The sequence below is a fragment of the Polyodon spathula genome, chromosome 52 (assembly GCF_017654505.1).
Source record: "Polyodon spathula isolate WHYD16114869_AA chromosome 52, ASM1765450v1, whole genome shotgun sequence".
Classification (NCBI taxonomy): Eukaryota; Metazoa; Chordata; class Actinopteri; order Acipenseriformes; family Polyodontidae; genus Polyodon; species Polyodon spathula.
The window spans coordinates 1,043,233-1,059,681 of NC_054585.1; the positions used below are offsets into that span (position 1 = coordinate 1,043,233).

The 16,449-nt window shown below is 39.8% G+C and overlaps 1 protein-coding gene across 2 annotated transcripts in view; it reads right to left on the reverse strand.

The window, feature by feature from the left end:
- Positions 1 to 611: 611 nt before the first annotated feature.
- The window catches only part of LOC121307036 (centrosome-associated protein 350-like), a 57,043-nt gene continuing 41,205 nt past the window's right edge, over positions 612 to 16,449 (reverse strand). For both annotated transcript variants that reach the window (XM_041239108.1, XM_041239107.1), the window contains exons 19-24: positions 13,034 to 13,341; positions 9,207 to 11,944; positions 8,668 to 8,955; positions 7,016 to 7,156; positions 5,032 to 5,157; positions 612 to 3,873 (exon numbers count right to left, since the gene is read on the reverse strand). In XM_041239108.1, coding sequence (XP_041095042.1) covers positions 3,682 to 3,873; positions 5,032 to 5,157; positions 7,016 to 7,156; positions 8,668 to 8,955; positions 9,207 to 11,944; positions 13,034 to 13,341 — 3,793 coding nt within the window. In that variant the 3' untranslated portion in view covers positions 612 to 3,681. The remainder of the gene's footprint in view (positions 3,874 to 5,031; positions 5,158 to 7,015; positions 7,157 to 8,667; positions 8,956 to 9,206; positions 11,945 to 13,033; positions 13,342 to 16,449) is intronic.

The following is a 16,449-nucleotide window of genomic DNA, read 5'->3' on the forward strand; positions in this document are numbered from 1 at the left end:
TTTAACCTTTGGTTCAATGGCCTGTTTTGAAGTTATTGAATTGAACATGTTTAGCATTTTCCTCATTAGAAATCCTCCTCAACCACCACATGGTAATTACAAGACTTGGTACATAATTATACATTTAGGGTAATAATTAGGTTTTAGTTTTTGATTATTCATTAACTATTTGTATATATATATTATATATATATATATATATATATATATATATATATATATAATATATATATATATATATATATAAAAATAACTTACATATATTTAAATATTTTCAAATAATATTTGACTTTGTGCAATTAATATTTGAATATTTAAAAACAAAATTGATTTATTCGTGCATATATATATTTAAATATTTCAACTATTTGAAATAGTTGGTGTTTGTAAATAAAATATCAAATACAGCTATATTTGTCCCAGGTCTGGTAGGTTATTTTGTTTTTTACATTTTTTTTTTTTATCAATTTGCCCCTTTCCTAAGCTCTTACATGTTCATTTAAATTGATAAATTACCAAGTAATGCTGGAATAATTACCCACTAGTTACAGTGACAGAAGTAAAATGGACAGGGGTAAATATTACCACTTAGAAAATAAAAAATAAAAAGGTTAACTTCAGTTGTGTAAAACACAGCAAACTTTATTTGGGTCAGTTGCAAATATAACAAATCAGTATAAACTCAAAGAGTATGGTATAAAAATATATATTTCATAAATAAAAATCAGTAGTTTCTTTACAGCACAGTGCTCACGCTGGAAGCAGTTATTACCGAGTAACCATTTGCTACGCAACAGTGAGGCGGGCAATTGAAGAAACCAAGTTTAAATCTGCTGTTATGAGTCTTGAGTTTGTTTTTTTTTACATACTGTTTAAGACACATACCCATCACTGGGAATCAGACTTGTTCTTTTCCATTATCAGCAGATCAAACAGATTTCAATTGGGACTCTGTCTGCCCAGTTAAAACTGTGCGCTGGTCCAATATAAATACCAATTATACAAACAACTCCAGTTTGATACTGGAGCAAGACGACATTGAGATGGAAGATGAAGATGTACATTACTGTACTCACAAGTAACATGTCAAAACTGGATTGGTCAGGAGAGTGCCCTGAGCTCAGTTGCAGCGGCCCTATATTCAATCTGTGTTACTGGTACTGGATGGATGATAAATAATATACACAAGACATCAATCTGCCTAATTAAAACAGGCGTTATTTTGGTACAGAGTAAACGTGAGCCCTGAGATATTGCCAAATGCAAGCTTGTTCAATTGGCCAAGAGTACATAGAGCCACAAAATTACTCATTTAAAAGATTTGAACCTCCAGATCGAAACTAAGGCATGCAGACATGTGTGTCTGTGCTGTTGCCATTCAAACTGCAGGGGAACATGGGGCTCATGACAGGCTGATATACAATAAGAACAAATATACACAGACACATTTCTGTGTTTGACATTTTGTAACCAATGCCTTTTTTTTTTAGAATGCTCAGTCATGTATTTTACCCCCGCCTTCACCCCAATTTGAAATCGCCAGTTTGTCCCTTCACTGCAGCAACCTGCATATCAACTCAGGAGGACTGAAGATCATTGGGCAGCCTGTTCCTGCTGACTCGTCAGTCATCTGGTGCCAGTAGGAGAACCCACCCCAGCCAATCTCTTTAAGTCAGCCAGTACACCAGAGTGTAACCATTAAACTGTCCATCTGCAAAACTCTGCCCCTGGTGGATGTAAGAAATACTACGTTTGTGCTATGCAGTATTTCTTTCTGATATTTCTTACATCCAGGAAAAGCCCAGTGTTGCAGGGGGACAGATTAATAGTTACACTCTGATGTACCAGCTGAATTTATATAGCTGGTTTCACAGACCTAGATTAACACTCATTTTGGACTTCCTAATGTTATTTTAGGTAAAGTAAGACACGATTAGTACTAATCAGAGTCTGTGTGCAGTGGAAGAAACATCTAAGTAGACATGCTTGGTGTCACTCATGTCTATGCCCTCCTTGTCGGTCTTGAAGGAAATCAGTTGAAAGACAGCCTGACATGAGTGTGCAGGGGCAGAGACAGCTATGTGCACATGCCTCGTGTCGCTCATGTCTGTGTTTTAGAGCCCCTTTTAAACAACCAAGCAAGAGTTTCATGAATATATATAAAATATAAGTAATTTATTAAATAACTGTTTGTGAATAGTGATCATTATTTGAATTAATTGTCAACCTTGTACACACTGTGTCGTCATTATCACAAACTATTAAATTATCAATCTTTTTTTCACACTCTGTGTTCATGCTAACATTATCACTGGTTAATAAAATGATTGTAAAAAACCAATAAATAATATATTTGATTATTCAATTTAGAGCTGCATGCTGTATAAGCTACTGAAGTATAGCTACAAGTAATAGTAATAATAACTACTATTGTTAGTGTCTATGCAGTGCAATTATTTAGGCATACCAATCACAGGTATAAGAGGTTTGTATTTACACAGTTTCCTGTGCTGAAAGGAGTTTTTAAACTTTCATTTTAAGGCACCTCCCCACTAGAACCTATTACCAGTAACTGCAATTATAATGTTTCGCTGAGAGCATATATTTTACACTCAGAATGTCAATGACAAATAATTCTAATGTGTAAACCTAAACAGAATCTACAGAAACACACTGCATATGTTAATATGGTCTTTTTTTGTTTTTAGTTAGATGTATTTAACTTCTAATGTGTTTCTAAGGTCCAGTGGCTAGCTCGATCAAGCTGAGAGTGTATTTTCTTTTGCACTGTTTGTATGACAGACCCAGAGTCTCGCAGGCTTCCCTCACAGGCCTGGCACAGCAAAGAGTGCATGAGAAAAACACTCTCAACTTGATTAGAGGTAGCCACCAAACACTTATACTCAAGACCTACTGTACTGAAGCAACTTTTTAAATGTTGCAAAGTTTTTACCATGTGAAAAGTTCAAGCAACACAATCTAAACTGTTTTGTTTTCAGCAACATGGTGAATATTGTTGAAAGCGTTAGTTGCCACAATATCTTAACTGAATGCCTTAAACACATGCAGGAGAAAAGTGGTGATTAAGAGAGAACGTGAAGGTAGCTGAGCCCAAATTGAGAAAGAAACTAATTACCACAGCACCTTTTTGGTACTGCATTGCATAAGTTGAGAATGAGACTAAATGGATAGCAGCCTCATTGTTAGACCAGAGCCTGAAAGCGAAGTGGATTATATCAGAGATAAAGGTAAACTAGAGACAATGCATGTTTATGTGTTCTTGTGCATGTATAAATATAACATTTTAAATGGTAAAGAAATACAATCGTGCTTCAGTTCTAAAAAGTAATCTACTACACAAACAACCCTGGTGTAAGATGACATGCAGTAAACGTGATGATGATGGCTTAATTTCTTCCCTTCAGTTGAAAATATTAAACTCCAAAAGCCTAACCCTAGACCACATAAAAAATAAAAACAATGATTTCACTTCAGTGCAAAGTCCGTACCACTTATAGAGCAAGTATGACTTTATTGCATGTAGTTCCCTTAATTAGTATTTTGGATTGCTCGCAGAGAAGGAAGTGGTGGAGACTTTACACTGTAGTGAGTCTACAGGGGTTCCTGTCATATCAGAGTTATTATCCTGGTTCAATAGGTTGAGTGCTGCAAAGGCCTAGCTCAGCCTGTGCTGAAGGCAGGTTGCAGTGCACGTGGGCTGGCACTAGGAGGCGCTCCATCAATGTGTTTGAGGACCTTGATGGTGTCCTGCAGTAGAGCATCGAAGATCTCCTCTGTCAGCCTCATCTTCACACTGAGCTCGTCGGCGCTGTAGTCCATCCACTGCGGCTCCTCCTGATGCAGCTCCTGGATCTGAACAAGGACACATGTGTCACATGTGTCAAATCAGCTCAGGACAAAGTCCGGGTCTTTCTTCTAGCCCTGTTCCCAATTGTTTTTTTAACCAATTAAACCTCCATTCAGCTCCTAAGGTAGTTTGTTATTTCATTAGACCTAGTCAATGTAAACCATTAGAAGTCCCATCCTGGGACTTCTAATGGTTTACATTACATTACACCAGTTGTCACATCCTGGTGACTTTTGAAAACTCTAAAGTTTACAGAGCCTCAGTACTGTAGACCTCTCAGAACCATGTGTAACCTCCAAGCATTGGCTGCAGGGGTACTTTTAAACTTCTGAATGGTTTGTGACGTGATGTGATTCCTTAAACAGAAATCACAACAAAGTGGATCTAAACAACAACAAGAAAGACATTAGTTAGGACAGCTCTGAACGCCACCTTGTACCTCTACAATGAATTGACCCAATTTGTTGAAGTTGTAAAGGTTAAACAGTGTCACTACCTGATATTTTGCAAAAAACGTTATCTGCTTATCTAAAGTAAAAGTCTAGTGTAGCATATTTTAACACTATTTAGCGAGTCTGGATGACACAAGAATCACAGTGTTGCCTGCCTGCTCTCAGTCATTAGGTATTCAGTTTCCTCAATTACATATGTTTTTTAAATCAATCCACAGTTGTAACTTGCTTCTCAAGGACTCGGGAAAGATTGTAGGGGTTCCCCTGCTCTTCTTTGAAATACACATATCCCTAGCAATGAAACTGAAGTATTTGGTGGGATGCTAGCTAAAGAAAACCTTAATTTGTTCCCACTCATTTCATCTATAAAGCTTTTCTCCAGACCTAAAAAATGGCTTCTACACGAATAAAGCGTCATTGTGCTGATAAGAGAAAAGCTAGCACAGTAAGACTGATAGAGGGATATATTGCAATAGCTATGTTAACTTACAGTCAGCTTTTACAAAAATGACAGTAAACTGTGGTTATTGCATAGCATAAACATAGTAAAACCACAAGACTACTGTGTGTATGTACACTTTTATTCTGGGCCTGCCTGCATCCGGTATCTAAGTTGGAAACATAAACCAGTAAGTGCGAGCCACATTCTACAGAAAAACTATGTAACCCCTGTGGTGGTGCTGCGAGCTGGATCTTTGAGTCATTGCCTACCAGAATGTAGTCCACCCTGTCTCTTTGAGCTTTCCCAAACTTGGACATCTTCTGTAGAATCCTCCTCATCTCCAGGTCGCTGCAGTCCAGATTGAGCAGTCTCAGAACCTCCACCTGCATGGCAGACTGGAAGAGAGACCACGTTCATTCATTCATCATCAGTGAATTTCGCCACCAATATAGGTGATAAAGAACTACAGGCAACACAGATATGCAGCTTTCTCATAATTGTACATTAGACTAGTGGTTCTCAAACTTTTTGGTCCATGCCCCCCTTCCTCTTGTTTGTTATACTTGACGTCCATCCCCATCCCCACCTACGAATGCAGTTGGTCAGCAGCTCTAAAACCAGGATACTTTATAGATCTGTACTAAAACTGATACATTCCTAAATGTGTACGGCATGAGTAAAACCCTTTGTGAAAGACCCCATCAGTCATTGAAAAGTAAAGAGTCTGTGTAGGGGTAAAACATTTAATACTATGTGGTACTGTCTTCAATCTAATTAAAAATCAAATGTTCCTCAGTCAATCAAATGAAACTTTACAAACTGAATTCAAGACAGAGTTAGCCTCTTAACAAGTCCTATAAGTAAACAGTGGTGCATCAAAGAATCTCTACAAATCCTAGCTGAATCAGTACTTGTTGGTGTGACAGAGAAAGAATGAATCTTGGTTATAAATCTCCTTCCTGACCTGTGAGGGCGCTGTGTAAAGGGAACAGAGTGCCCCAGACTGGATGGTCTGACAATTCATTCCAGAGAAAGCTGGAAGTCGACCATCTAGAAAGGGCTGATCTCCCCAGAAGGGAAGCGATGTGGCAACCGCAGATTGGAGGAGAAATGGTTGCACTCATTTACCAAGGAGGCGTGACATGACGGCACAAAAGGGGATGTGGCTAGGTGATCTGTTCCTTTGTTATTGTTAAGAGTGAACCGCTAAAAGAAACCAAATTGTACCGTGAGTGTTTAGTGTTTGTTTGTTTTGTTGTGTCTGATTATATATACTTGTTTGTTTATTAGACTGCTAACACATACCGGGAGCTGTCACTTAAGGCCAGAACCAACCCAGACAACACTTCGCAACTGTACACGAATAAACTGCATTTCACCACTTGCACATTAGCACTCACTTTCGACTTGTAATTGTGTGTGTCTTTGTGTGTGTTATATTGTGTTTATTCTTTCTGGACTGTAACCCTTTGTTTTGGAAAAGTGCAATATACATTGCTGTGTATTGCCTGGGATTATTCTTTGATGTCACCAGACCGGAATTATAAAAATAAGCGTATGTTTGGATCGTGAACTTTGTTGCCTGTCTTCTGTTTCAAAATCACATCACCTCTACACCTGCGCACTGCAGACCACTTTGCCACAGTTGGTTAGTAATATATTTCTTCAGATAATTCTAACAACTGATAAGTCAAGTTGATATCTTTAGGCTGATTTCATTTTTTATTTTTATGGAAGCCGTTCTGAAAGAACATAAAGAGGCTCGGTCCCTTTGCCCAGGAATCCTGTTTGGCACACTTCTCAATTTGAGAAGGCAGATGTCTTTTTAAGACAAACTGCAAACTTGACCTCAGTCTTAACATTCTAGGAAATTTGCCTTCAGACACACAAGCAATTGTATCGAAATGATTTTAGTGATGATCAGTAATTTAACCCTAAACCTGTCCCTTATGACAGTATTATTGAGTTTCTCGTGGATGATACACTGCTGTGTCCGTGAAAACAGTTTTCAAAGAAGCAGTCTGTCTGTCATTAGATGCACTAATAACATTATTATTTTTATTTTGGCTCAAAATTTGAACCTGCACAGATGACACATATCTTTACATCAAATATACCGTGACAGGAGAGGGACTTAGTGTGAGGCTGTAGGAGTGGACAGCAGCCTTAGATTATGTGAGCGATGGTGTTACAGCAGAGAGTACAAAGGGGTGGACACCTGTCTAAGATACATGAGTTTTGCCAGAGCATTACCTTGACTTCCTTGAGGGTGGGCCTGCTGGACAGTAGAGCTGAGAGGGTGGAGACACCCTTCCCCCGCCATAGGGAAGTACTGGTGTTCAGATCCTCTTGAAAAGCTTCATGAAATATATCTGAGGTTAGATCAAATATGACCTGCAAGTGAAAGAGAAGCATGATTTATGGTAGATCAAACAGTATTTGGTTATTCCTTCCTCAGGGTTTACAAGCTGTCGTTTAACTGGCTGCCCTAGTAAAAAATATGCTGGTGATAAGAAACATGAACCTAAAGCATTTGTCTACTAGAAATCATTTCAAAGTAACCGATAGTAGGGCTACCACATTGGAGTGAGAATTTAAAATGCCACATACCAAGAGCATCTTTCATTTTTACGATTTCAATTTTTTAGATACAGGGGTGCAACACTATCATTGGATACAGGTTATATATAGTGCCTTGGTGTTCATCGCTGTTGTAAAAACATTCATACAATTTCAAGAATGCAATGTCACAAATCAAATGTATTTGTATTTATCCCACTAAGAATTAGTGGTGTGCAAAGAAATCGGATTCGACTTTTTCTTTAAATCTAAACATTTTACAGAGATTAAGTCTAGCTAAAGAAATCAATAAAAATGTACCTTTAGTTATAATTAATTGATCAGAGTCATATTCCAGTTTAGACATCACTTTCTCTTAGTTCCATAGTGTACACTACACTGACCCCCAAGATGCACCTTGGTTTACAGAATCTCACTGGAATTAACCTGTAGCCCAAATCAATGTGAAATGCAATTGCATTCCATGGATAAAAGGATGGTCGGGTTAGCTGTTTCCAATTAAGCCATTACAAACGTTCTTTGCATCACCTCATGAATAAACATGGACAGTTTGCCCAAGAGACAAGTGTAAAGAAATATGATGATCATCTATACCAAGTGGACCAGCAACTAGAGGGAGAGAGTTTTATAGTTCTGAGTTAAGAATAGTTAGGAATGAGTTTGAATTATGTGCTCAGTGAACGACGTACAGAAAGTAAAAATGTCAAGTGAAGTTCAAAGACATGGTTTCCACAGATATATTATAGTTAACCATGGTATATGTTGTAAGGTGATGGCTGGGAGATAAGCATAATGACCTGTTTGACAGAAATTGGTTTATGACCAGTTTCTTAAGAACAGATACAAGTAAATAGTTAAGAAGCCCCATCTTATTTAAAGCAATGTTTTCAGTATCAATATAAGTGTAGTCATGAGATACCCTGAGAAGATTCAAACACCTCTGGATCTCCTGTCCATATACTGACACCTCCCTGCAGAAACGGGCAACCTTGGCCTTTACCTTAAAATCTGCTGTTTGATGATAGTGACCGTCTTACATGACTAAATGGAACGGAAGTTTGTACTTTGGAATCAAACCAATGTAATCTTGTTAAGTTTTAATTATAAGTCATTTGAGTCTTAATAATACTTTATTGAATCATTGATAATAACAATAAAAACAAGAAATTGAACCACAACCCAACACAAGAATGCTGTTCCCTGGGAATAGAATTGTTTTGTGCCATTTACAATCTTATTGATTTATTTACCTAGCCTCAGTCTCTTTCAAAGTTTGACAGTTATGCCATGATATTATTGTTAGGGACCATCCCTAACATACCAACCTGTTTATAGGCCTTCCTGCTTTCTTCATCGGCCATACAGTCTTCCTCTTCTCTCTTTCCCTGAACACCACATTCCCCAACCTTCTGACCTGTTGCCTGGATCCATAGCCTCTCCACTGCGCTCCCCACCAGGGTTCGTACACGTGCAGGGTCATGGAGGCGTTTGCCTTCCAGGGGGGGTCCTGTCGAAGTAGTGCACTGCCACTGGTCCAAATAGCATAATATGCTGGGGGAGTGGGGCTCCTGCTGACACTTCTCAATTGTCTGGCTTCCTGGGATACCAGCACCCTGGGGAGGAGGAAGAAGAAGAAGAAGAAGAAGAAGAAGAAGAAGAAGAAGAAGAAGAAGAAGAAGAAGAAGAAGAAGAAGAAGAAGAAGAAGAATGAAATAAAAACTATTGCTGCATAATGATAGAAATCACATAGGCAGGAAAATAAGTTAAAAAATTTAAATTACAGCTATAATCTTTTCTGTAGTGTGATTTACATGCCCCTCAAACCATACCAAGTGAAGTGATTTAGATGTAAACCTATACTTACAGGTTCATGGCTCTTGGGGGTGTTGGTCAGAGTTCCTCTGGTCCTCACAACCTCCTGCTGCTGCTTTCTATTCCGGATCCCTTGGAACTCCCTCACCACCTCACTCAATAACTCCACTGCAACACTGTGCACCAGACAAGACAGCACAGAGCTGTCAATGGTGCTTGAATCGCCCATCTCCTCTTTGTGTGTATGGCGTTCCCCAATTAGTGGAGCTCCTGAAATGCTCTGAGATTTTCTTTGGATGGTTTCAGGTAGTTCTTGAATCATTCTATCTGCCGGTAGTTGACTACCTAGTTTCTTATTTGTATTTGTTGTAACACTACTATCCAGCTTCAAGTAGATGTCCTGTTCATTCTGCTTGGACTCAGGGTTTGCAAGCAGCTCCACAGCCCTTGCAGCTTCTTTGATGATCTGCTGGAGGTCCGTCTCTCCTGCACTGAACTCTGATGCCGTGGAAGAGGGAATGGATTGTGCCAAGTTCCATTCTTCCTCAATAAACACAGCTGTGTTCTGTATATTGTTATTCATCTCCTCAAAAGCCAGGCTGTATGAGCCAGCTTCACACACTTTAGGGGCTGTAGACCGCTTTTCTCCATTTTCCCCACTAGGCTGCTTCCCTCTCTTTTCCCCACTCCTCTTTTCTCTTCCTTCCCCGCTGCCCTCAGATGATCCCCTGTCCCCTATATTATCTCTTAGGGATCTAAATTTCTCAGGTGAGTCTCCATCTGAGAAAGGACCTTCATTGGCTTTGAAATCTGAGTCAGTCTCTTGGCCCCCCAGAAGGTGAGATATGTCCTCGGCTCTGACCAGGACACCACAGTTTTTAGGACATTCAAAATACCGGATGCCTCGGTAGGTGCCATTGTGATGTCCGGATGGACTGTCTAGGGCAACCCCAGCCCAATGTCCAGTTGCAAAACTGGTGAGCCCTTTGAACTTCAGAACCCCAGGCTTGGTGTGGCACACCAACACTCGGTCTCCAATGTGGAAGGATGACAATGGGTCTGACAATGAGTCTGAGTCGCTTTCATCAGCACTGGTCAGAGTTACAAATGGGTTTCCCTTCTTGGAATGCTGGGAGCTCTGTTCTTGGTGTTCTACATTTTCCTGTGAAGGCTGAAATTGAGACCCATTAGCTTCAACCTCAAGAGTTTGCTTTTCACACTTATGATTTACTGCTACCATACTTTTATCCATAGGATCCAAGAGCTGCTTCTCTTGCAGAGAGCTGTTCAGCTCCTCTGTGTAACACTCCTCAACAGGAGGGGCCAGATCCTCTGATAGGGATGGTAAGTCCTCGCTCTTGATCGAGGGGTCATCATCTGCTGGGAATTGAGGTCTCTCCTTCCCAAAATGTCCCAGTTCTTCTGGTGGTAGGGGGAAGTCTTCGCTTTGAAATGAGGCATCCTCACTTGTCCATGTAATCACCTCACCTGCAGGGGGAGGTGGAGGGAGGGGCAAATCATCAAAATCTTCACAGCCTGACTCTCTTGCAATAGGTGGAGGGAGTTCAGCACTCCCATAGGACAGTACCTCATCCACCGGTGACACGATCTCCGATAAGTTCTCGTCAGACAGTGGCCGCCTTGAATTAATGGAAGCACAATCTCTCATTGCAGAACGAGATAATGGGCTATCTTTGGGAGCCTGTTCTTTTTCTAAGACTCTACCTGAGGAACTTAGTTCTACATGTCTTTCAAAGACCCTTTTAAGCTTTGGTGTCAGGGAGCTGGGTGTTTCTGGGCATGGTTGGCCAGTACTGTTCTTTGTAACCTGTGATTCAGTTTCTCTGGAAGCTTTACTTTGGGCCAATGGTTTTAAATTATTTTCATGATCTGAGGTGCCTTTTCCTTGCCATTCTATCCCCTCTAGTATAATCTGCTCCTCCCTTGAAGAAACCAGTTCTGGGCTGCTCAGGGAGAATTCTTCCTGGGGCTCTGGTGCTTCACTCTCTGAGAAGTTGTCACTGCTGGAAGCAGATATTTTCAGTGAGCTATCAGGGCTTCTGGGTTCAAGATCCAGGAATAGGCATCCCTTGTTTGGCTTGCCTTCTGTAGTTTGTTCTGCTGATGATGTACCTTTTGGGAACTCAACTCTGGGTAAAATGGACTCACTAATGTCCTGGAGATCTTTCTTACTCTCTTTCACCACAGTGTAGCTCTGATGGAACTGGCCTCCTACTGCTCCTGGAAATTGTGGGAGAATGCACTGCTTGCTTTTGAATGGGTTGTGGTCAACTAAAAGACCACTTTGAGTTAAATAGTCATTTTGAGAATTATGCCTCATTGAATCTCTAGGTACTTTGGTTATCTGTTGTTGGTTAACCTCTTCAGAACATTCTTCCTTAATAGGAGAAGCTTCATTAGACATTCTCGTTGACTTAGTATCAGGTGAACCAAGGCCCTGTGGGCTGCCTGTCTCTAGCACTTCCCCTTTACTGCTCTCTGTGTCTAAAGGGATTTCTTCCTCAGTTTCCAAAGAGGAGATCGATGTCTCAGATATGTTTATAAGAACGGCAGATGCTTTCTGGAATTCTTGGAGTGAGGGATATGACCCCAAACTTTTCTGTGACTTCCATGAAAGATCATTTGAATTAGAGGACAAGTGGAGCTTCAAATTGAACCTGGAACAAGATGATTCTTCTTCTGAAGACTCATAGCCAGCTATGTTTTTTTGTGAACGCTCTTCTTTCTCAGATTCTAAATTGCATGCCTTTCCTTCAATCACCTGTCCATCTATAACAAAAGAAAATGTCTTGTTACTATATACACTGCTAACAACCTTTACATTGGTTGGTATAGGAATAATTTAGTCGCAGTGGTTTTGATCACAACATGCGATTGATTCTTACATTAGTGATTCTTGTAAACGGACTGGCCTGTATTTTAATTTTAAAACATGTTATCTGCTACTACTTTTGGTTCAAGGAAACTCTTAGTTTCAATGCCTTATTCTTGGGTTATGTTATGTTTGCATTTATACTCCCTGGGCCATTTCACCTTAGTAGTTTCTTCTGTGTCAAAGAATGTTACTGACTGAAAGCATGTGCGTTAATAGGGGAAGCACCTGATTGGTTATTGGCAGAAAAGATACCAGTGAAGGGATGGGCAGATTTTAAAATAAAACTAACCAATAGATGACCTGCATTTTCTCTGTGGCAGTCCAATAATAAGTGAGGGGAGGCTGGACATAAACAGTTGCAGGTATTCTCTGCCTCAGCTGACTGTCTGGAGTAAGTATAACCAATGGGATAGTGTGAAAGGGTGGCATGCAGTGGTGACATCAGACCAGAAACACGGACTCCAAACAGTGAGGAATGGCAGGGCAAAACTGAGCCATGGTGCTCAGTTTATTTATTAAATAATAATACAAGCAAAAGAGTTAAACAAAACACACAACACTGAAAATAAAGAGCGCGTTGGCCAAACAAACAGACAGACAAAGTTTACAAAGTTTCACCACAATAAGTGTTTTTCAGATATATGGAAAAAAGTGTGTGTACAGTGGTATGTATGTACGTATGACTGTCTCCACTATAGCAGTGTTGCCAGAGGTTTTTCAATACTGCTACTTACCCCAGTCCACCAGATGTTCACGCAGTAAAATAAACTAAGTAAAAGAATAATTACATGATTAACTCATTTAAGGAAAGAATTAGCTAAGATCATTTCCAGAAACTGACATTTCCAGAAACTGACATTTCCAGAAACTGACATTATATACATTATATATGTGTTGTAATTCACTGCTATTAAATCCACTCACTTGGCTTGGATAGAAGTGGATAGCTTGGTGATTTTGAACACACCTTCAGTCCTTCTTACCTGTCTGTGTCCTGTCCTCTACCACATGCTTTGATCCCTCCACAATCTTCCCAGTCTCGTGATCCTCGGAGCCCCACTCCTTATCATCCCATTCCTGGTTATCCGTATCACTGTTCTCCTGATCGGAGTGGAGACTATCCAGCTCGCTCTGCTTTGTTTCCAGATTCTGGATATCCTGCTCATTGTACTCTGGATCTGAGTGAAGAATATCTGTTTCCAAGCCCAGGATCTCTGGATCACTCTTTCTCTTTTCCCAGTTCCAGCTCCCCTCTGTTGGACAGGTGTCTCTTTCTGTCTTTATCACAAATCTGGAAGTACAAAATACATTGAAAAAGAAACAATGCACTTGATATTTTATTAACTTTGTGAAGTGCACTTGGCCTAAATGTGAACAAAGGAAGGATGTAAGTTTGCTGATAATAATAATAATAATAATAATAATAATAATAATAATAATAATAATAATAATAATAATAATAATAATAAACTTTTTTTTTTTTTTGTAGCGCCCTTTAAAGTAATAGTCTCAGAGCGCTTCACAGAACAAAGATAAATTCAACAAAAACAATAGCATGTTGAAACAAAAACAGAAACAAGGAAAAGGAATCATAAAAATATGCTAGATTTAAAAACACTCAAAGTTGCTGAATCCCTACTCTCTAATGGAATAGAGTTCCACGGTTTGGGGCATAGCAACAGAAGGCCCTGTTGCCCACAGAGCACCGGCGAGCATAAGGGACACACAACAGTCTAAGATGGGTGGAGCGGAGGTTGCGAGTGGGTGTGTAAAAGGTTAAAAGATGTGACAAATAAAGCACAGCCAGCCCATGGAGTGCCTTGTAGGTGAGGAGAAGGATTTTAAGCAAATGCAAGGCCTCTAGCACAGGTGTAATGTGATCCCTAGACTGACCTAGACAAAATTCTATCTGCAGAATTTTGAACATATTGCAATTTGTTGAGAATGCTATTAGAGACACCAGCGAGCAGGGTACTACAATAATCAATCCTAGTGAAAACAAACACATGAATCAGTTTTTCAGCCGCAGATGCAGAAAGCATAGGTCGAAGCCTAGCTATATTTCTGATGTGAAAAAATGAAACATTGACAGTATTCACCACATTTGGTTCAAAGATTAACCCAGGATCAAAAATCACACCCAAATTTTTCATTTTAGGTCTGAACTCAAGCATTGTACCAGTATTGTTTTTACCTAGCCGATGGGAAATACCTAACAGCATAACCTTGGTCTTATTACAACTTAGGGGTAAAAATTTAGCTGCATCTATATCAAGCGTAGAATGAACATAGATTTGAGTGTCATCTGCGTAAAGATGATAATTCAGGCCATGTGATCTTATTATGTGGCCGAGGGGAAACATATAAATACTAATTAACAGGGGCCCAGGATATAGCCTTGTGGGCCACCAGATGTTACTGACCCAATCTCAGAACTAAACCTGCCCAGGGGGATGAATTGTTGGTGCCCTGTTAGATAAGAGTGAAACCATTCAAGAGCAGTGCCAGAGATACCAAATAAACTAATCTGTCAAGAAGAATCTTATGATTTACAGTGTCACATGCAGCACAACGATGCAAAAGAATTAATACTGATAAAGCACCTGAGTCTGCTTCCATTAATAGATCATTAGTAACTTTGACAAGGGCAGTCTCAGTGCTGTGAAGATGAAAACCGGATTGAAAAGGTTAATAAAGCAGTGAAATGACAATTTAATTGCAGAGCGACAGCTCGTTCTGGTAGTTTAGCGAGAAAGGGCAGATTTGAAATAGGCCATCTGTGTTTTTAGGCACTGGCGTGACTGCTGTAGTTTTAAAAGCTACTAGTACCATACCAGAACTCAGGGAATCATTTATGATAACAATGACAAAAACATCAACATTTACTCTAGGCTGTTACTAAAAAAAAAGTACCTGTATATTTAATTATAGATAGGATCATTTGCACACCCATATTACATTGTCAGCAGCTAGGACGAGCATACACATGAAGCTTAAAAATTAGCTCTGTTTGAAAAACTAAATGCTGCCATTAATTGTTTCCAAATTGAGAGTCATCCAACTAACCCTTTCTTAATTAAACAGCTCTATTAGTATGCTGTGGTTAAAGTGACTTTCTTTGCCTGTGTTTTAGAGGCCTTCCTCTAAAACACAAGCTAGCAGAAATACTACGTATTTCTTTCCTACAGTATGCATAATGCTGCTGTCAGCTATGTACTCTATAGAATCTCTATTAACTCCGACATTGTTGAAAGCAAATGCTCCTTATAAAAAAGCAGTTCAGGTAATCATTGGGTAAAAATAAATACCTACCCAGATCTGCTCATGACTGGCATATTTGCTGAGTTTGCAATCAAGAATAAAGCTCATATCCTTAAAGACGATGTCCCAATCCAGGAGACCCCAAAACTTCCCACTCTCCGACTGAACTCCCCACCTCTCTGCCTGCAGTAGGACTGTAATGGGAGAGATGAGAGTATAGATCTCTCTCTCTCTCTCTCTCTCTCTCTCTCTCTCTCTCTCTCTCTCTCTCTCTCTGTCTCTCTCTCTCAGGCCTTGACTGACGCACCAATGCATGGTGCTTCACAGCAGCCTCTCCGTCTCACTGTGCAGTTTGGGACAGGCTCGTTAGGCAGAGCTCTCAGGTTAGGTACAGTGTATTTTATGACACAGTAAAACCTGTTTAATCTGACTCCTCTGCATAGCATCCTATATAATTAACCTGTCTAACCCGGAGTTCAGCATGGTTTGTTTGTCTTTATTTATTTATTCATTCTTTTAACCAGGAATAAAGTGTGTCCTCGAGATCACCAGCAACATGCAGCTGTAATTACACATCACTAACACAAGCTCACAGTAAAAGCATGATCATACCTTCATCTGGGATCAGAAACATTTACACTTCCATAGCTATCGGAACCTACTCATTAAAGAACATGTAATCATAGTGATTATTCTACATGAACTGGGTTATTCATCTGACTATTCCATGCCATAGGGGCACTGTCACCAAATGCACTAGGTAGGTGTAAAACTAGATTGTAAACTGTATGTACAGTATGTATAGTAACCTTTAACAGGCCCATGGTAGTTGGGAGCTTTTTCCTTTATTACGTGAGTAATTACAGACATGCAGAGCATGAGGCAGAAGTTAGCTCTTCACTGGACAGGTGTTGTACAGTACATCAGATATGCTGAGTGGGCTACACTGCAAGCTACCATTTAGTTTTAACAATTAAATACATGCAAGGGAGCCCGTGTTTCAGAGTGGGAGGTCCTGGGTTTGTGTCCGACCTCCGCCTGTGAAACCCCTGCTTGTGGGAACTGAGGTTCACCACAATATAATGTGATCTATTCTGTATAACTGCAGATCCAGAAATGAAAAAGAAATACACAATGT